Source organism: Nerophis ophidion, linkage group LG25 (genome assembly GCF_033978795.1).
Source record: "Nerophis ophidion isolate RoL-2023_Sa linkage group LG25, RoL_Noph_v1.0, whole genome shotgun sequence".
In the NCBI taxonomy this organism is placed as follows: Eukaryota; Metazoa; Chordata; class Actinopteri; order Syngnathiformes; family Syngnathidae; genus Nerophis; species Nerophis ophidion.
Window position 1 is genome coordinate 22063911 of NC_084635.1, and position 21788 is coordinate 22085698.

At 39.8% G+C, this 21788-nt stretch overlaps 1 protein-coding gene across 3 annotated transcripts in view; it reads left to right on the top strand.

The window, feature by feature from the left end:
- Positions 1–21788, top strand: part of LOC133542789 (lymphocyte-specific protein 1-like) — an 80993-nt gene that overhangs the window by 22605 nt on the left and 36600 nt on the right. For 2 of the 3 annotated variants that reach the window (XM_061886956.1, XM_061886953.1), the window contains exons 3-7: positions 6153–6390; positions 6478–6605; positions 12348–12543; positions 16939–17061; positions 20086–20109. In XM_061886956.1, coding sequence (XP_061742940.1) covers positions 6153–6390; positions 6478–6605; positions 12348–12543; positions 16939–17061; positions 20086–20109 — 709 coding nt within the window. The remainder of the gene's footprint in view (positions 1–6152; positions 6391–6477; positions 6606–12347; positions 12544–16938; positions 17062–20085; positions 20110–21788) is intronic. The other variant, XM_061886955.1, reaches the window with a different exon arrangement.

Here is a 21788-nt window from a genome sequence, read left to right on the forward strand (position 1 = left end):
CTAAGTTATTAACTAACATATAATCACAAAGGTTTTATTTTCCATGTCCTGGTAACAATATCTTTAATTTTTTTGGAAGCATCAACCCGTGCAGGCCCCCCAGCCCCCCCTCTATTTACGTAAAATGGTTCAGTCCGATTGTAGCTGAGATAGGCGCCAGCGCCCCCCGCGACCCCGAAAGGGAATAAGCGGTAGAAAATGGATGGATAGATGGGTTCAGTCCGACTGGATCAGGTGCAGGTAACGCACTAGCAATTTGTCATAGACACAGACAGCGCCACAGCGGGCAAAGCGGAGGAAACAGCGGTATGCCTCAAAAATCAGGCAGCCAAAAAAGAAAGGAAAATAAAAGAAGAGAGGAGAAGGAGTTGAAGGGTCGACATATGTCACTCAATATTTCCCCCAAAAAAGGTGGGTTTGTTAGTTGTGGTGGAAAGTTATGCATATTAACTTTGTCCCTGTCTGTGGTAATAAGCTAGCTCACTTTTCTCACCCTGTTAGCTCAAGAAAACTCTGGATTTTTACATTTTACTGCTATATTAGTTAAATAATCAATCCAGTCAAACATTTATCAAGCTGTTCTTATTTAATAATAGTTGATCTCCCCTCTGTCAAAATGATGCCTCATTCTGAACAGAGTCAACTGCACCAGCAGCAGCAGCAGCAGCTGTCTGTCAGCCCCCAACTCCCCCTTCCCCTGAATCAGCCCCAGTGCCCCCACACGAGGAAGGAGGTGAGCAGATGTGTGTGTTGAAATAATAATAATAATACAATACAAAATATAATACATTTTATTACAGTCTCAAAACGATACAAAGATGAAGGTAATTCATTAATTAAAATGAATGAAATAAAAGTCATTTTGAACAATTTTAATGGTTTAATAAGGATAAACCCTTTTGTATGTAAAATAGCATAAAAAATGTTGCCGCTGTGTTGGGGGCCCTGTAAAGATTTTTTTTCATGGGGCCCAAAATCCCTAGCGGCGCCCCTGATTATTCTACTATTCAATGTGTCAGCTTCTGTTTTTGCCGGACTTCAGAGCACGGCGCATCAATTGAGCAAGGCACATCAATTCCGCACAGAGCAGAGCGGATCGTGCGGGACAGGAAGTAGTGTACAAAATACAAAATAAAACACCAGGTTAATTTTCAAAATAAAATGCACTGTGTTTACGGCGGATCACATTTCTCTCAGAGTAGCGGTTTAGATATAAAGTTGTATTGCGTTTCAGTTGTTTAGTCTGAGCATTAAGTGAGAAAGTCCGTAAGTTACAACTTGATGGTGTTTTCATCAAATTAAGGGAAGAAGGACAGATTTTCACATTGAAGTTATTTCCATTTGTTTAATTATTTTTGTATTTTTTTTCGAAGTTCATGTTGCACTGTTTAATGTTTAATATTAAAGTGCTTATCTTTAACAATAAATAGCCTAATAATAAACCAGTTTTTTGTTACTTTTCATGTCTTCCAAGCCTATGATAATGTGAATTAGCTAATTATGACAATAATTTGTTGACACAAAAGACATGGCAATCACTTTTACTTACTTAGGACACACAGCTTCCTATTAGCAAATTAAATTTTACATTCATTTCCATATTGTGTAAAGGACCCAAAAAAATGTCCTGCCCTTTTCTGACTTTGAGCCGCTGCCCCTCTATAATCATGTACACGTCCCTGGCCAAGGGGTACGTGAGTTTTTCAAAAAAATATTCTAAAAACAGCAACAATTCAAAAATCCTTGGTAAATATATTTATTGAATAATACTTCAACAAAATATGAATGTAAGTTTATAAACTGTAAAAAAAAATACAACAATGCAATATTCAGTGTTGACAGCTAGATTTTTTGTGGACATGTTCCATAAATATTTGGAACATGCCTCCATGTCTCAGACACTACACACTGATATAAAAGCCAGAGGTGGTGCAGCAAAGTACTAATGGTGTGTTGAACTACTTTTTGTTTGTTTGCTTTTTCATGGGGCGGTATAGCTCAGTTGGTAGAGCGACCGTGCCAGCAGCTCGAGGGTTCAAGGTCCGATCCCTGCTTCTGCCATCTTAGTCACTGTTGTTGTGTCCTTGGGCAAGAAACTTTACCCACCTACTCCCAGTGCCACCCACGCTGGTTTAAATGTAACTTAGATTATTGGGTGTCTCTATGTAAAAGTGCTTTGAGTCACTAGAGAAAAGCGCTATATAAATATAATTCACTTCACTTATGAGTTCGTAATTTTTTTTCCTTAAACTTGAGTGATCCAAAATTTTCAGTCTGGTTGGTCTAAAAATGAAACTGTTATTGACTACACCATTTTATTTTCTTGAATTTTTATTTAGTTTCTTAATCCAGGAAGTTGCCACTTGAAATTAATTTGTATACCATTTGTTCATTTGTTTTTCAAAATAAAACTAACACTAAAAACAGGAAATAAGTTGTTTATTCAATATGTCTGTGTGACAGTCTCAAGCCGTCGTGCGGGTTCCAAGGACCACCAAGGAATGACATTATGGCGAGCAGGGTTAGACTGCTTTATTTCAAAGAATAAATGTCTCTTGCCGGGTTGCTTTTCAGCCTTGCCGTCAGCTGCTCGCTCTTCCGCTCCAGCTTTTCAGCTTCTTGCGTCGTCTTCTTTCCTGGGCTCTCCGTCTCTCTCGCTCGGCATTCGCTTCTCTCTTGTTACGTCTCATCTCTTCGTCTCTCTCCCCCACATTCACGGCTGCCGCCCTTTTATACAGTGCGAGATGATTATTTAATTGTGCCCAGCTGGGCGACCCGCACACCTGATCACGATTGCGGTGTCGCTCTCGCTCGCCGTCCACGCCTTCTCGCCGCCATCTTGGGCCGGGCTCCGGCGTGCCCTGCCTTGCTGTCGGACTGCCGGCCACGCCTCTCCACAGTCTGACAAAGATTATAGTTTTGTGTCACGTTTGTTATCTGCTTTTTTTCTACAAAATTAAACAACTGAATGAACACTCTCCAAATGTGGTGATTCCATCATTCTGTAGGGGTTGTAGTTAATGCATTTAGAGCATTGATCAATAATGATATTGATATCTGATGATAATATTTTTTCCATTATTAGTATACTTGATTATTGCCATCATCTCTATTATATTAACTTTTATTGATCATTTTTCAAATTATCTTGTTTAATTTCTTTACATCATCCTGACACTGTCAGCTATTTAAGAGGTCCCTGCTATGTGCAGCACTTTGAGCTGTAAAGGGTAACAACTGTAAATTACAGTTCTTTAACCGGTGCAAATTCACAAAGGTACACAAATGGGTGTGGATTGAAGGGTACAGACATATCTTTCAAAAAGAAGTAACCCCAGCGACAAGCATTAAATTATTTTAGGTACATGCTGATACTTTTATTTTTGAGAGTTCACTTAATTTTACAAACTTTTAATCCAATTATTTTGTGAGATTAAACTGCATTAGAGCACTTTCCCCGACTCGCTCGCTCTTTTGAATCAAGAATATTTGTATAATATTATGAACATTTAGTAAAATAATATACATTATCTATTGACATTGCATAATAGTACCAGTAGATCTGATCACAATATTCCAGTTTACATGATAATAACTACAATGTTAGAAGTATACAGTACCTAATCATTTAGTTTCGTCTTCATGTATTATTGAGTTACCAGAATCATTTGTTTAATGAGTACCTCATCTCAAACAGTAGCCCAGAGAGGCTCTTTGTATAATCCCGTGGAAACCTTCTGCTCCCTGGATGCAACCTGAAACTGCAGGTTCCGTCTACCACCTGGATAGAACACTCAGTCTTCTATCACTCATCTACACACCCCGTTTCCATATGAGTTGGGAAATTGTGTTAGATGTAAATATAAATGGAATACAATGATTTGCAAATAAATTTCAACCTATATTCAGTTGAATATGCAACAAAGACAACATATTTGATGTTCGAACTGATAAACGTTTTATTTTTTTTTTGCAAATAATCATTAACTTTAGAATTTGATGCCAGCAACACGTGACAAAGAAGTTGGGAAAGTTGGCAATAAATACTGATAAAGCTGAGGAATGCTCATCAAACACTTATAAGGAACATCCCATAGGTGTGCAGGCTAATTGGGAACAGTTTGGTGCCATGATTGGGTATAAAATCAGCTTCCATGAAATGCTAAGTAATTCACAAACAAGGATGGGGTGAGGGTCACCACTTTGTAAGTAAATTGTCGAAGAGTTTTAGAACAACCTTTCTCAACGAGCTATTGCATGGAATTTAGGGATTTTACCATCTACGGTCTGTAAAATCATCAAAAAGTTCAGAGAATCTGGAGAAATCACTGCACGTAAGCGATGATATTCCGAACTTTTGATCCTTCAGGCGGTACTGCGTCAAAAACCGACATCAGTGTGTAAAGGATATCACCACATGGGCTCAGGAACACTTCATAAAACCACTGTCAGTAACTACAGTTGGTCGCTACATCTGTAAGTGCAAGTTAAAACTCTACTATGCAAAGCAAAACCCATTGCTTTTTGCCATATCAACAATACCCAGAAACAACGCCGGCTTCGCTGGGCCCGAGATCATCTAAGATGGACTGATGCAAAGTGGAAAAGTGTTCAGTGGTCTGACAAGTCCACATTTCAAATGATATTTGGAAACTGTGGACGTGGTGTCCTCTGGAACAAAGAGGAAAATAACTATCCGGATTGTTATAGGCGCAAAGTTCGAAAACCAGCATCTTTGATGGTATGGGGGTGTATTATTGCCCAAGTCATGGGTAACTTACACATCTGTGAAGGCCCCATTAATGTTGAATGGTCCACACAGGTTTTGGAGCAACATATGTTGTCATCCAAGCAACATTATCATGGACGCCCCTGCTTATTTCAGCAAGACAATGCCAAGCCACATTCAGCACGTGTTACAACAGCGTGGCTTCATAGTAAAAGAGTGCGGGTACTTTCCTAGTCCGCCTGCAGTCCAGACCTGTCTCCCATCGAAAATGTGTGGCGCATTATGAAGCGTAAAATACAACAGCGGAGACTGTTGAACGAATGAAGCTGTACATAAAACAAGAATGGGAAAGAATTCCACTTTCAAAGCTTCAACAATTAGTTTCCTCAGTTCCCAAACGTTTATTGAGTGTTGTTAAAAGAAAAGGTGATGTAACACAGTGGTGAACATGCCCTTTCCCAACTACTTTGGCACGTGTTGCAGCCATAAAATTCCAAGTTAATTATTACTTGAAAACAAAATTAAGTTTATGAGTTTTGAACATCAAATATATTGTCTTTGTAGTGCATTCAACTGAATATGGGTTGAAAAACGATTTGCAAATCATTGTATTCCGTTTATATTTACATATAACACAATTTCCAAACTCATATGGAAACAGGGTTTGTACTAAGTTCCAAATATCAAAACGGTGTGGGTGTTCTATTAGTGGGCTTGTTGCATGTGATCTTTTAAGACTGCATATACAATTCATAACAAAGGCAAAAGTGGTGCAGACAGACTTATTTAAATGAGGTTTTTGAGTGTTTGACGGACCGACTGTCACCATGGGGACACTCATTTTTAGGGATGGGATTCAAAAACCGGTTCCAAGTGTATCAATTCTTTGGAATCGCTTGCCATTTTTTTAGAAGGTTCTCTTATCGATTCTTCCGGGTGGGAATTACATCATTACACAACATGCGTAGTGACGTCAGATCGCAAAATTGCAACAAAAGCTCGAAAGTTGACTACCGTATTTTTCGGAGTATAAGTCCCTCCGGAGTATAAGTCACACCAGCTGAAAATGCATAATAAAGAAGGAAAAAAACATAAGTCGCAGGGGTGTGTACATTGTAGCGTCTCGGAAGAGTTAGTGCTGCAAGGGGTTCTGGGTATTTGTTTTGTTGTGTTACGGTGCGGATGTTCTCCCAAAAGGTGTTTGTCATTCTTGTTTGGTGTGGGTTCACAGTGTGGCGCATATTTGTAACAGTGTTAAACTTGTTTATACGGCCACCCTCAGTGTGACCTGTATGGCTGTTGACCAAGTATGCCTTGCTTTCGCTCATGAGTGTCTGTAATAACCACATAAATTCTGTGACTGGGCCGCTACTACACAGTAGCGACAAAAATTAAATTTTAGTGCACATTTCTTGTTCCTCAGGTCGGCTGAGGAGGTGACGCCCAGTTGCTGCATTGTTGTGGAGGAAGATGAGGGCTTCAGTGACTGGAGCCACAGATCGGAGAAAAGTAATGATCGTGAACACTTCAGGGTCAAGGAGCATGAGGCACCTTCAACCATGCAGTGCAAAGCAGAGAGAGTTGAGGAGAAACAACAGGAGAATGAAAAAGTGCAACAGAGGAATATGTTTCTCCAATCTGCAGGAAGCTCCCCTGTAAGGGTACTGTATGCTTGTACAACTCATCAATACTAGTCAGACTTGGAGATTTTTTTGAAATTATGGTCACATTTTTATGTTTACTTTTAGAAAAAGGAAGTAAAGCTATCGTACAGGTCAACTGTGTTTCCGTCACAAGATGCGACACAACAGGACTTTGCCCAAGCAGCAGACAAAACTCTCCACACGGCCAGTGGAAGGATGAGACCTCACTCACAGTATTTGCTTTTTGCTTCACTTATTATTAGAGATGTCCGATATTATCGGATGATTAATGTTTTAAAATGCAATATCGGAAATTATCGGTGTCTGTTTCGAAATGTGAAATGTATTACTTTTACTCTGTACTTGTACTAAGTACAGAGCAGTAAGGTCTCCAAACCCTCTTGCCAACCCTCCCGATTTTCCCGGGAGACTCCAAAATTTCAGTGCCCTTCCCGAAAATCTACCGCGGCAATCATTCTCCCGATTTCCAACCAGACAGCAATATTGGAGGCGTACCTTAAAAGGCTCTGCCTTTGCGTGCCGGCCCAATAGATAGATAGATAGATAGTACTTTATTGATTCCTTCAGGAAAATTAAAATCACATAGTATCTACGGCTTTTCATACACACAAGTGAATCCAACGCATACTTGGTCAACAGCCATACAGGTCACACTGAGGGTGGCCGTATAAACAACTTTAACACTGTTACAAATATGCGCCACACTGTGAACCCACACCAAACAAGAATGACAAACACATTTCGGGAGAACATCAGCACCGTAAAACAACATATACACAACAAAACGAAGACCCATAACCCCTTGCAGCACTAACTCTTCCGGGACGTGACAATATACACCCCCCGCTACCCCCCCCCCCTTCCCCGCCCACCTCTACCTCCTCATGCTCTCTCAGGGAGAGCAGGTCCCAAATTCCGAGCTGCTGTTTTGACGCATGTTGAAAAAAATTAATGCACTTTGTGATTTCAATAATAAATATGGCAGTGCCATGTTGGCATTTTTTTTCCATAACTTGAGTTGATTTATTTTGGAAAACCTTGTTAAATTGTTTAATGCATCAAGCGGGGCATCACAACAAAATTAGGCATAATAATGTGTTAATTCAAGACTTTATAGATCAGTATCGGTAATTAAGAGTCGGACAATATCGGACTATCGGATATCGGCAAAAAAAGCCATTATCGGACATCTCTACTTATTATGTATCCATCCACTAACCCTAATTGACATGGCATGTATATTATGTCAATACAGTATGGGGATGGAACGATTAACGTTATAATGATAAACCAATTATGCAGTGTATAAAAAAAAAGCTTGTGTTTTAAAATTCAAAGTAGCCGATAAAAAAATCAGTGTTTAAAAATTCAGTGTAAAAAAATTAAGCTTTTTAAAATTCAGTGGAAAAAAATTTGTATTTAAAAATGATGTGTAAAAAAATGTTGTGTATACAAATTCAGTGTTTAAAAATTCAGTTTATGAAAATGCAGTATAAAAAAATGCATCCGTCCATCCATTTCCTACCACTTATTCTCTTCGGGGTCACGGGGGGCGCTGGAGCCTATTTCAGCTACAATCGGGCGGAAGGCAGGGTACACCCTGAACAAGTCGCCACCTCATCGCAGGGCCAACACAGAAAGACAGACAACATTCACACTCACATTCACACACTAGGGCCAAGTTAGTGTTGCCAATCAACCTATCCACAGGTGCATGTCTTTGGAAGTGGGAGGAAGCCGGAGTACCCAAAGGGAACCCACGCAGTCACGGGGAGGACATGCAAACTCAACACAGAAAGATCCCGAGCCCGGGATTGAACCCAGGACTGCTCAGGACCTTTGTATTGTGAGGCAGACGCACTAACCCCTGGCCCACCGTGCTGCCTTGTTTAAAAAATCAGTCTATAAAAATTCAGTGTAAAAAAAAAAAAAATTCAGCTTTTTAAAATTCAGTGGAAAAAAAAATGTATATAAAAGTTCAGTTTATAAAATTCAGTATTTAAAAATTCAGTGTATAAAAATTATGTGTAAAAAAATGTGTAAAAAAAAAACAGTCTCTGTATAAAAAGTCAGTGTAAAAAAATTCAATGTAAAAAATGTCATTGCTGGGGAAGAAAAATGCTGTGTAATGAGGACACAAATGCACCTCTATACCCGGCCTGTGTAGTCCTGTAGTGAACAATGTCGACTGACGTGACATTAAGATTGTTGTTGGAAATGGAAGTAATCAGAGTGGAACTTTTATCATACATATTAATCCAAGCCACCGTGACCCCGTAAGGCAGGCCTGGGCAATTATTTTCACTGGGGGGCCACATTTACAGAAAAAAAATGTGTCCAGGGGCCGGTATATCTATTTTTAGGAAAACTAATACAAAACCTCACAATAATGTCTGATTGAATAGTAAAAATGTTATGACAGACCAACCTTAAAAAACATAATAGAATTTTAAATTTTTCTATGAAGGATAAAACACTGAATATTGACAAAATATGAATGTCACACTCCTTCTCGATCGTCATATTTTACAATCAAGTGAAAAGCAACAAAAATGCAACAAACCGTGAAATATGAACGGGAAAGGTACAAAATAAACCCACCTACAATCTGATACAACACTAAACTTTAGAACTTTGTTGTGAAAATCTCCTTCCGCGTCTGTGGAAACGCTTCCCGCCCACACTGCTTGGTGGCTCGTCTGAGCTGCTGTGACATAGATGACTATAGTAACTAATTAGATGACCATAGTAACTAATTACATTACCATAGTAATTAATTAGATGACCATAGTAACTAATTACATTACCATAGTAACTAATTCGATGACCATAGTAACTGGTATATCATCCCAAAGCGCAGATTCCAACCATTGAAATACTTAGTATAGTTGAAGACTTACGGTCAGTAGAAAACATGATTGCACATCATAATGGCAGCTACACTTTCCATCTTAAAGATCTCAAAAAATGATTTGGGAATGTCCGGCGGGCCAGATTGAAAAGCTCAACGGGCCGCATGTAGCCCCCGGGCCTTAATTTGCCCAGGTCTGCCGTAAGGGACAAGCAGTAGAGAATGGATGGATGGAAGTAGTCTCATATTTGCACATTTCTTTGCTGAGACGATCCTCAATTTGCTCTATTGTTAGTTTTGTTTTGGCGGATTTAAAAATGGCGAGCAAAAAAAAAAAAAAGGACAGATTAGGACAAGAAATTACACTATACTAAATAAAAGTCAACCAATCACAGCTCCGCAGTCCATGTCAATGGCAATTATTTTTTAAAGGTGCACGTCAAAAGGGATTTGGAGGGGAGGAATGAGCTGGCGTGGCTTCTAGGGATGCGGTGACTCTAGCACAGATCTGGGCAAATTAAGGCCCGGGGGCCACATGCGGCCCATTAAGCTTTTCAATCTGGTCCGCCGGACATTCCCAAATAATTTTTTTTTAGATCTTTAAGATGGAAAATGTAGCTGCCATTATGATGTGCACTCATGTTTTCTAAAGACCGTAGGGCTTGAACAATACAAAGTATTTCAATGGTTGGAATCTGCGCTTGTGGATGAAAACTTGTTAATAAAAACATTAATCTACACTCATGAACATAACCTGTGGAGTCCCTCAGGGGTCGATACTGGGACACACACTGTTTATTATATATATATCAACTAAATATGTCAAGTATCAACACTGCTGAAATTCATCCTCTTTGCTGACAGTACAACAATTACATGTGCAGCTGATGACGTGAAGCAACTTCTGACTTCTGTAACTGAGGAGATGATAAAGTTAAAAACTTGGTTTAATACAGACAAATTGTCTCTGAATTTAAAGAAGACCAAAATAATGATCTTTAGCAATCGTAAAAGTAATATACCGATCAGGATTGTTATTGATGATACACCAATAGAATATGTTCAACAGAATTATTTCTTAGAAGTGGTGATAGATGGAAAATATCTCATGGAAGCCTCATATAAGTAACCTGAGGACAAAAGTTGCGAAATGTGTTGGAATCATGAGGAGATCATGTCATCTATTGAACACCAATGCTCTGCTTTTATTGTATCATTCATTTATTATGTCATTATTAAACTATTGTGTTGAAGTCTGGGAAAATTGTTATAAATCACATCTACAGCCTTTAGTCACTCTGCAGAAAAAGGCCATCAGGATTGTTTCCAATGTTCACTACAGACATCATTCAAATGCACTATTTATGGACTTAAAGCAACTTAAAGTGAACAATGTGATCAACTTTAAAACGGCGCAAATTATGTTTAGGGCATCCCAAATCTCTCTACCATCCAATATACTGTACATAACTTATTCCATGATAGAGATGATCACCATAGTTACATTTTAAGAGAAAACAACAAATTATATTTGCCTAAATTTAGAACAACTTTAAAATCAATGTGCATTTCAGTGCGTGGAGTCACCCTGTGGAACTACTTAGGGAACAAATTAAAAACGTGTTCTAGCATGATTCCATTTGAAACACTGTTTAAAAAAGAAGTACTGAAGAAGTACGAGGAAGAAAGAAAGTGATGCCCTCAGCACTGAGCGATGGGAGAGAGGTGTATGGTCGGAGAGTCTTTGGGCCCGTGTTTGTGTGTGCATGTGTGTGTTTTGTCTCACCTTGTCTTGTCTCATAGTATTGTTAGTGTACAGGAGTTTTTCTTGTTTCTGTTTATAGAGTATTGTTCTTGTATTATATTGTGTATGTTCAATGTGGAATGAGTGAGAGGGGTTGGGATATTATAAGCATCTGCTTCATCCAACCCCTTTTCAAGCCTTGCATTAATATCTCTGCCAAAATGTAAAAAAACAAACAAAAAAAACTGTGTTTAGTTTTACTGTGCAGGTTTGAAATAAATATTTCAATTCAATTCAAAATACTAGTTACTATGGTAATCTAATTAGTGACTATGGTCATCTAATTAGTGACTATGGTAATTCACGTCACAGCAGCTCAGACGAGCCACCAAGCGTGTGGGCGGGAAGCGTTTCCACAGATGCGGAGGGAGATTTTCACAACAAAGTTCTAAAGCTTAGTGATGTATCAGATTGTAGGTGGTTTTATTTTGTACCCTTCACGTTCATATTTCACTGTTTGTTGCATTTTTGTTGCGTTTCACTTGATTGAAAAATATGTCGATCGAAACGGGGTGTGGCATTCATATTTTGTCAATATTCAGTGTTTCATCATTCATAGAAAAAAATTTAAATTCCATTATGTTTTTTTAAGGCGGTCTGTCCCAAAGTTTTTACCTTCAATCAGATATTATTGTGAGGTTTTGTATTAGTGTTCATAAAAATAGATATACCGGTCCCCAGACACATTTTTTTCTCTAAATGTGGCCCCCTAGTCCAAATAATTGCCCAGGCCTGCACAAGCATAAATACCCTCCTCTCTGCCTTCATCTACCTACATATAAAAATGAGAAATTCTGAACATAGAAGGCCAGCGTCTCATTTAGTTTTTGACTATTACAATACGAAGTTCCTGCAGTACTGGGTTCAAATCCAGGCTCGGGATCTTTCTGTGTGGAGTTTGCATGTTCTCCCCGTGAAAGCGTGGGTTCCCTCCGGGTACTCCGGCTTCCTCCCACTTCCAAAGACATGCACCTGGGAATAGGTTGATTGGCAACACTAAATTGGCCCTAGTGTGTGAATGTGAGTGTGAATGTTGTCTGTCTATCTGTGTTGGCCCTGCGATGAGGTGGCGACTTGTCCAGGGTGTACCCCGTCTTCCGCCCGATTGTAGCTGAGATAGGCGCCAGCGCCCCCCGCGACCCCGAAAGGGAATAAGCGGTAGAAAATGGATGGATGGATGGATATATTACATGTATTGAACTTTTTTATTTGTTTTAATGAGACACAGATTTAAACACAATATTCTTACTGTGCTATATATTACATACCATGAAATAAACCACATTTTCTTGTGAACAGCGAAGGTGTCTGCATGGCAGACCTTGACGTGAAAGAAGAAGAAGAAATACAGCAGATTTTGCAGCGGGAGCGGAGGTCAGACCTCAGCAGGAGCAGACCCTCATATGATGATGACCAAGAGGAAGGGGAGCTAAACTTTTTACATGACAAAGTGCAAGACAGGCATATGGAGGTTGCACACAACCCAAGGCTGCAGGTCAGTTGTTTTTTTTAATTATTATTATGAAACTACATTTCTGACTTCTGCTTCTGTTAGTTACACTGCTCTCTCTAATAGTAGTAAGCAGCCTGATGATGTCATAGACCAGGTGTTGAAACTTTTTTCACTGAGGTCTCAATTAAGAGTGATATTTGCTTATTTTCTGTCTGATAAGATAATTCTTCTCACTAAGCCGATTTTATGATAGTGTTTTACTAGTTTTAAGGGTTTTGGTCCTAAATTATCTCAGTAAGATATTACAGCTTGTTGCTGAGAGTTGATGACCTATATTAAATGGGTTGTACTTGTATAGCACTTTTCTACCTTCAAGTTACTCAAAGCGCTTTGACACTACTTCCACATTCACCCATTCACACACACATTCACACACTGATGGAGGGAGCTGCCATGCAAGGCGCTAACCAGCACCCATCAGGAGCAAGGGTGAAGTGCTTTGCTCAGGACACAACGGACGTGACGAGGTTGGTACCAGGTGGGGATTGAACCAGGGACCCCCGGGTTGCGCATGGTCACTCTCACACTGCGCCACGCCGTCAAAACATGATTACTAATATTAGTATATTAGTAATCATGTTTTGGACTATAGTACAGCTCCTTTCAAGATACTTGAGGACGCTTAACAGACCTCAGGACACCTCATCCCAGGGCCAACACAGATAGACAACATTCACACTAACTAGGGCCAATATAGTGTTGCCAATAAATCTATTCCTAGGTGAATGACTTTTTAAAAGTATCGTCATACCTGTTATATTGCATATTGTAGAAAATATTTTCAAATGGAAGCATAGTTAATACCAATGACCAAATATTATTTTTGCAAATATAAAAGGGCTGTTCAGTTTAATGCCAGCCTGGTAATCTCTGCAGTTGAGTAAATAAACCCCAGAGGCCACTACATGAGGAAGTACAGTTATGTTCATTAAGTTGTATGCGAATGTGGTTGACAGGTCTTGAGTAAAACATGCTTGAAACTAAAATATCAATTGATGCAAAGCTGTGTCATCAACACTCACGAGTATAAAACTGCTTTTTGAAAGTAATCATTTCTTATTTCAAGCATAAAATAAAAAAAATCATGACTTTGACACAATTGTGTCTCATAATTAAAACAGATGACAGCCAAATGGACAGTAATATTTTTCAACATACTGAGAAAAAATGTCTCATTTGTTTTTTCTACCAAGAAAAGTGCACTTGTTATTAGTGAGAATATACTTATTTTAAGGCATATTGGGGTACATTTAGGTTTGCTATTTTTACTAGTTTTGGAAAGTCTTGACAAGCCAAATTTTCTTGTTCTATTGGCGGATAATTTAGTTCAAGTACGATACCCCTAATTTTTGTATTTTCTTTTCCTTGTATTTCTGACTTTTTGCAGTGGACAGAACTTAGGCCCATTTCCTGGCATAGATAGTGTGGATAAAAGCATGTAAAACTCATGTTTTTTTTTACTTCATTGCATGTTTTGTCACCCTGGTCCATACTTTAAACTGATATGGTTAACATTATGATCAAAAAAAAGAAATATAAAATAATAACATATACAAAAATCACCATTTCCAGACTCTATTATAGAAACCATCGCCTGTGTCCTCATGCTCTTTTAGCATTTCCTCAACCGTCTTACAAGGACACAAAAGTGGCGTACTTTATCTTTCTCTTATTTTAGATCCCCAGGTCAACTCTTCTTTCTCCATTTTTCCACATGTTCTGACCCAGTGGTTCTCAACCTTTTTTCAGTGATGTACCCCCTGAACATTTTTTTAATTCAAGTACCCCCTAATCAGAGCAAAGCATCTTTGGTTGAAAAAAAGAGATAACGAAGTAAAATACAGCACTATGTCATCAGTTTCTGATTTATTAATCGCCGACCCCCCTGGTTGTTTCGGGGGGTTTCCGTATTTTGGTGCCTCTCCCGGACATCACCCGGGGCTAACATTCTCCGATTTTCACTCGGACTTAAGGACTACAATATTGAGGGCGTGCCGTGATGGCTTTCCTTTTAACGTCCTCTACAACATGTCTCCTCTACAACATGTCATCGCGCCCGCCTTTACACCATGCTATCTGCGTGCTGCCCGGACGCATGCATTACAAAGCTTCTATCGTCACACGTACAAGATTGCAAGGCATACTTGGTCAACAGCCATACAGGTTACACTGAAGGTTGTGATATAAACCACTTTAACACTCTTACTAATATGCGCCACACTGTGAACCGACACCAAACAAGAATGACAAACACATTTTGGGAGAACATCCGCACTGTAACACATTATAAACGCAACATAACAATTACCCAGAATCCCATGCATCCATGACTCATCCTGACTATATTATACACCCCTGCGCCATTATACACCACTAGCGGGATGTATAATAGCCAGGTTCCGTCATGGATGCTTGGGATTCTGGGTAATTGTTATGTTGCGTTTATGTTGTGTTACGGTGAGGATGTTCTCCCGAAATGTGTTTGTCATTCTTGTTTGGTTTCGGTTCACAGTGTGGCGCATATTAGTAAGAGTGTTAAAGTTGTTTATATCACAACCTTCAGTGTAACCTGTATGGCTGTTGGACAAATATGCCTTGCAGTAGTGTACGTATTTCCGCTGAAGCCACATACAACATGTTACTGGGCTGGCAAGCTGTATGTACATCTTGTAGAAGGTGTCAAAGGCAATGGCTTCATAGCACACCCTTATTATTGTTATCTGGGTGACCATCAGCAGATATCCACGAGAATGGTTGCGGCTCCCATTGTCTTCTTTATTTGGAGAAACAGGTACAATTGTCTCTTTGAGTGGTAAAGGTTGCCGACCCCTGCTATACATAAACACACTTGCACACTACTTCGTATTGAATTCCCTCAACAGCGTACAAAATGGTCTATTTTTCGGCCCTTTTAACATTCAATAAACCCGCTTCAGCAATTAAAACACATCTTACGTGGTACTGTCGAAATTAAAAGTATTATACAAAACAAATGAGTCTGTGAGTCTTGTTCACGAGTGAGGGAAGAGTGGATCATGAGATCGACAGGCGGATTGGTGCGGCGTTTTCAGTAATGCGGATGCTGTATCGATCCGTTGTCATGAAGAAGGAGCTGAGCCGGAAGGCAAAGCGCTCAATTTACCGGTCGATCTACGTTCCCATCCTCACCTATGGTCATCAGCTTTGTTTTGACCAAAAGGATAAGATCACGGGTACTAGCGGCTGAAATTAGTTTCCTCTCCCTTAGAGATAAGGTGAGAAGCTCTGTCATCCGGGAGGAGCTCAAAGTAAAGCCGCTGCTCCTCCACATCGAGAGGAGCCAGATGAGGTGGTCGGGCAACTGGTCAGGATGCCACCCAAACGCCTCCCTACGGAGGTGTTTCGGGCACGTCCAACCAGTAGCAGGCCACGGGGAAGACCCAGGACACGTTGGGAAGACTATGTCTACCGGCTGGCCTGGGAACGCCTCGGGATCCCCTGGGAAGAGCTGGACCAAGTGGTTTGGGAGAGGGAAGTCTGGGCTTCCCTGCTTAGGCTACTGCCCCCGCGACCCGACCTCGGAGAAGCGGAAGGAGATGAATTGATGGATGGAATATATGAACTAATAATTTGCAGCACCCATCCGACGCCGTATAAGCCAGTGGTACCGCACGCAGTCGTTTGATTGGTGTGAAAGTGGCGGGAAAACCATTTTTCCGCCTGTGTTGTGCCAGAATGTAGTTGCCTGCCAAAAATGTATTTCTTACGCGGGAGCGCGCACCGCTCGCTAAACCTGCATTGCTTGGCTTTGTCTGTCCACAGCGGATTACTAGGTGTAAGACATATTTTTTTTTTTTTTTTTTTGTGGCTTTCTATGGCTCATATGGTTCCGGTGCCACTTCCTGTTGTCCTTATTTGTGATTGGATACTCACTTGGGAGTCCGAAGTGAGTATCCAATAGCAGCGTTCGGCCAGCAAAAAGGCCTTACTGACAACAACTCGTGATCTGATTGGCTATCGTAACTGTCTATTAATTGTATGCCCCCGTTCACTTACAGTGCACAGACTGATTTTAAAGACCCCGGGCAGATTTGGTACAGCATGGCAACATAAGCTAGCTGAAATCTGATTGGCTACAAACTCTAAACTAAAAACAACAGTATTGGAAGGAGCATAAAATGACATGAAGATAATATGAATACCTAATATGACATTAAATGGCAGGAAAAGACACCAGGAGAAGGCATGACAACCTTGTTGTTTAAAAAATATTAAGGCCAGACAATGAGACTGTACAGTAAAAATAATGAACAGACATAAGACATACATAAAACAGTGGAAGCCGCTCAGAAATATTGTGCTATTTTAGTGTGAGGTTTTTTTTGTTTTTTTCCGCAGAGGTCAAGGGAAGAACGATCTCGGTGGGATGAGGACCGATCTTTAGGGTCTGCAGTTTCTGTTTGCAGCTGTGAAGAAGAGGATGCATTAAACTGCTGTGGTCCCATGAGTCCAACATTCAAGGTGAGATAAACAATCGGGTTTGCAGATACAGGTAAGTGTGATTGGTTGTAATTTAGGGATAAACACACTCAACCTGAGGAGTGGAGTCAAAGCTCGAGACCTATTACTGGATTATTTTTTTCTCTGGTGATCAGGGGGCGACTTTGCAATTGGGGAAATACCAACGAGAAAATACCAACAACAACAAAAAAGCAACAGAGCACTAAAAAGTAAATTACAAAATAAGGCATCAATGCCAGAAATAGCAGAAGTCATCGATTCACATCCAAAGCACGATTCTGACATTATCAACCTCCCAAGAATCGTATTTCAATTTAAAATGTTGAGTTGTTGTAACATTCATTCATTCATTCATTCATTTCCTACTGCTTATTCTCTTAGGGGTAGCTGGGGGCGCTGGTGCCTATCTCAGCTACAATCGGGCAGAAGGCGAGTACACCCCGGACAAGTCGCCACCTTATCACAAGGCCAACACAGATAGACAGACAACATTCACACTCACATTCACACACTAGGGCCCATTTAGTGTTGCCAATCAACCTATCCCCAGGTGCATGTCGGAGTACCCGGAGGGAACCCACGCAGTCACGGGGAGAACATGCAAACTCCACACAGAAAGATTCCAAGCCCGGGATTGAACCCAGGACTACTCAGGACCTTCGTATTGTGAGGCAGCCGCACTAACCCCTGTTCCACCGTGCTGCCCTGTTGAAAGATTCACATCCCTAATTGCTGATCCTGATACATATACGTTTTACTTATTTTTAGTTACATTTTCAAAATGATGAATGATTTTTCCTCTAATGATAAATAAATAAATGATAAATGGGTTGTAATTGTTTAGCGCTTTTCTACCTTCAAGGTACTCAAAGCGCTTTGACACTACTTCCACATTCACCCATTCATACACACATTCACACACTGATGGAGGGAGCTGCCATGCAAGGCGCTAACCAGCACCCATCAGGAGCAAGGGTGAAGTGTCTTCCTCAGGACACAACGGACGTGACAAGGTTGACACTAGGTGGGGATTGAACCAGGGACCCTCGGGTTGTGCACTGCCACTCTTCCACTGCGCCACACTGTGCCCTAATTGCTGATCATGAATATAATCAGGGCAGCACGGTGGAACTGGGGTTAGCGCGTGTGCCTTACAATAAGAATGTCCTGGGTTTGATCGATCTATTTCTGTGTGGAGTTTGCATGTTCTCCCCGTGACTGCGTGGGTTCCCTCCGGGTACTCCGGCTTCTTCCCACTTCCAAAGACATGCACCTGTGGATAGGTTGATTGGCAACACTAAATTGGCCCTAGTGTTTGAATGTGAGTGTGAATGTTGTCTGTCTATCTGTGTTGGCCCTGCGATGAGTTGGCGACTTGTCCAGGGTGTACGCCGCATTCCGCCCGAATGCAGCTGGGATGGGCTCCAGCACCCGTGACTCCGAGAGAAACAAGGGGTAGAAATTGAATGGATGGATTGCATTCACAATAAAACACAGAACAAAGATTTTAACCCCAAAATACATCAAAAACTATATTTGTTAAAAATGTAACAAAACTGTGTGTGCCTCACAATACGAAGGTCCTGGGTTCTGTCCCCGGGCTTGGGATCTTTCTGTGTGGAGTTTGCATGTTCTCCACTCCGGGTACTCCGGCTTCCTCCCACCTCCAAAGACATGCACCTGGGGATAGGTTGATTGGCAACACTAAATTGGCCCTAGTGTGTGAATGTGAGTGTGAATGTTGTCTGTCTATCTGTGTTGGCTCTGCGATGAGGTGGCGACTTGTCCAGGGTGTACCCCGCCTACTGCTTGAATGCAGCTGGGATAGGCTCCAGCAACCGCGACCCCGAAAGAGACAAGCGGTAGGAATTTGGAGGGATGGATGGATCGCATTCAGAGTAAAACACAGAATAACGATTTTAACCTAAAAATACATAAAAAATATATTTGTTAACAATTTAACAAAATATAAAAACGACATTAGAATACAACAATATCAACAAACAGGTTTTTTTTTAGATATAATTGTTGAGCAAAAATAAGTCAATGTGCAAAAATAAGTAAATGTGCAAAAATAAGTACACAAAACAATAACTGCTATTAGGGCTAATTCTAATCCTTTGGATTTATGCCCAGAAAGCCCTTCTGTGTTTGAGGAACTATTTCCATTTTTTTTTCTTTGCACGAAAAAGGAAGAAATACTGGAGTGTAGTCTTTGAACCTGCAACATCTGTAGTGAGTAAACTAGTCCAAAAATGGTGCACAAGCACTAACAGTAACACACCTTTTCAGGCTCTTTGTCAGTGTTATTTAGTCACTACTTATTTCGTACACCTCCGCTCCAAACAGGCTAACCTCTGCAAGGACAAAGCTGCGAACTATGGGAGACCGGGCATTCTGCTCCGTTGCTCCCAGTCTGTGGAACGCTATCCCTGACCACCTGAGGGCACCTCAGACTGTGGATACGTTTTAAAAAGGCTTAAAAAGCCTTTTTTATAGATATGCATGCTGGTTCTACCTATTGAGCCGTTTGTAGTTTTATATTTTATTTATTTTTACTATATTTTTATTATTATTATTATTATTATAATTATTTTTACTATTTTTTTACACTGCGGCACTTTGAAGTTGTTTGCTCAACGTAAAGTGCTTTTTTTTTTACAAATAAAAAAAAACTACTATGTAAATTTTTTGGATGAAAAAAATTTGGTTCGTTAGCAAAAAAAATGCATAGATCAGCTGCACCTTTGTATAAGCCGTAGGGTTTAAAGCTTGGGGAAAGAATAACGGCTTATAGTTCAGAAAATATGGTAAATGGAAGTTGAAATAAAGGAATAAACTTTTAACAATACTTGTACCTTATATTGAAGACTTTTGTTGGTGAAGACACAGATGAAGGGAAATATAGGAGGGGAGGAGAAAGTCATGCAAATGACATTTATACTAATAAAGCGTTTGTGTATGTGATGTTGCATGATACATATGGTATCTCTATTAACATTCTCAATTATTGTCTTTCACCAGAAACTGCTCGTTCAGTTTTACCCAGTGAGTACCTTTAAATTATTCTTTCAATACCTTTAATTCTAGTTTTTTAATGTTGTTTTGTGAAGTAATGATGTGCAATATCACTGATTTTCTGTCCGATCCGATACCGAGTGAAATTCAGGTTGGTATGGGCGATACCGATCCGATACCGATTGTTAGTGCAAATATACCTAAAGTGTCTGCTAAAGTGTTTTCCAAATAATAACACAACAACCAACAGTGAAAATGTAAGAAAAAAATAAGAGCAATACATTGTGATGAAGTGAGAAAAAGCTGAATTTAAAAAAAATAATAATACTATTAGTCACCTACAACCCAACGTTTTGTCTTTGAATGTGTATTATATCTGTTTTTAGCATTTAAAAAAAAAAAGTTTAGACACCCCTGATCTAATACTTGAGGCTCTTACAGTAAATACAGATTAAATATACTTAAAATATGAACAAAGTTTAGTTAGTTAAATACAATAACACAAAATTAAGTGGTAATTCATTTGAAAAATTACAACAATAACAAACATTGTTGTAAATGTGACTAAAAATTTATATTTTCATACGGGCAGAATTTTTTACACACCAGGTTATGCACTTAAGACGGTCATATTATTATAATGATATTTTTACATGGGGAAAATGATAAAATTGTAAGAAGAAAGTACAAAAAAATAGGTATGAAATGAGAAAAAGCTGGAGTGTTCAAACTAATATTCAATAATAACTTAGTCATCTATAAAACACAGCTGACACAATATCTGTTTTTAGCTTTTTTTTTTTTTTAATTAAAAACATTTCTAAATGGCCCCTGCATACTTTAAGTTTTTAGTATGCAGCCCTTGGTGGGAAAAGTTTGGACACCCCTGAACTAAAGTATCAAAAGTATCGATATTTGGACTTGAGAATCGATATCAGAGAAGGAAGTATCCGGTATTGGTGATATCCATATTTCTGTTTTGATCCGCACATCACTAGTGTGAAGGTCGTGGTTGTTCAGTATTTTTTTTAATGTGTCACGGCTTGGTATGTCACAGTTTAAGAGGAACCCAATGATACAGACAGACAAGAGGAGATTCGAACAGTTTCTTTACTCTTGGTAGCGTACTCACAACAAAGGGTGCTCTTCATAGGAGAGAACAAAAGGCGACAAAGCAAAAAGGAAAACTCAAAATGGGCTTCGTGGAAAAACAACAACAAAAATATACAATAATCTAGAATAAACTTGGGCTGGAGTTGGGAGACGTTCCACAGCTGACTAGAAACCAAGCTGGATGGCACCGGGAGCGACCAGGAAAACAAGCAGCATAGGACATGGAAGTCGTCATTAATGGAGCCAGGGAGTGGAATCGCAAAGTGCCATCCAGCTGCCAAGGTGCAATTGAAATATCTTCTGGGTAAAATGGGAAGCAGCTGTGCACGTCTCACAACTCTGCCCACAAAGGGGGAACAGGAACTCTAAAAAGGAAAAAGAAATGAAGTGAGGTCAAAAGGTCAACTGCACCAACAGAGGAAAACTGAATACGAACCACAAGGTGGCAGCAGGTGGTTACATAATGCAACACAGATCTTTTTAAATCAGTGTTTTGCAGACGTTTTCAACCAAGGGACACAAAAATAAAATACTATACATATATATATATATATATATAAATATATATGTGTATATGTATATATATATATATATAT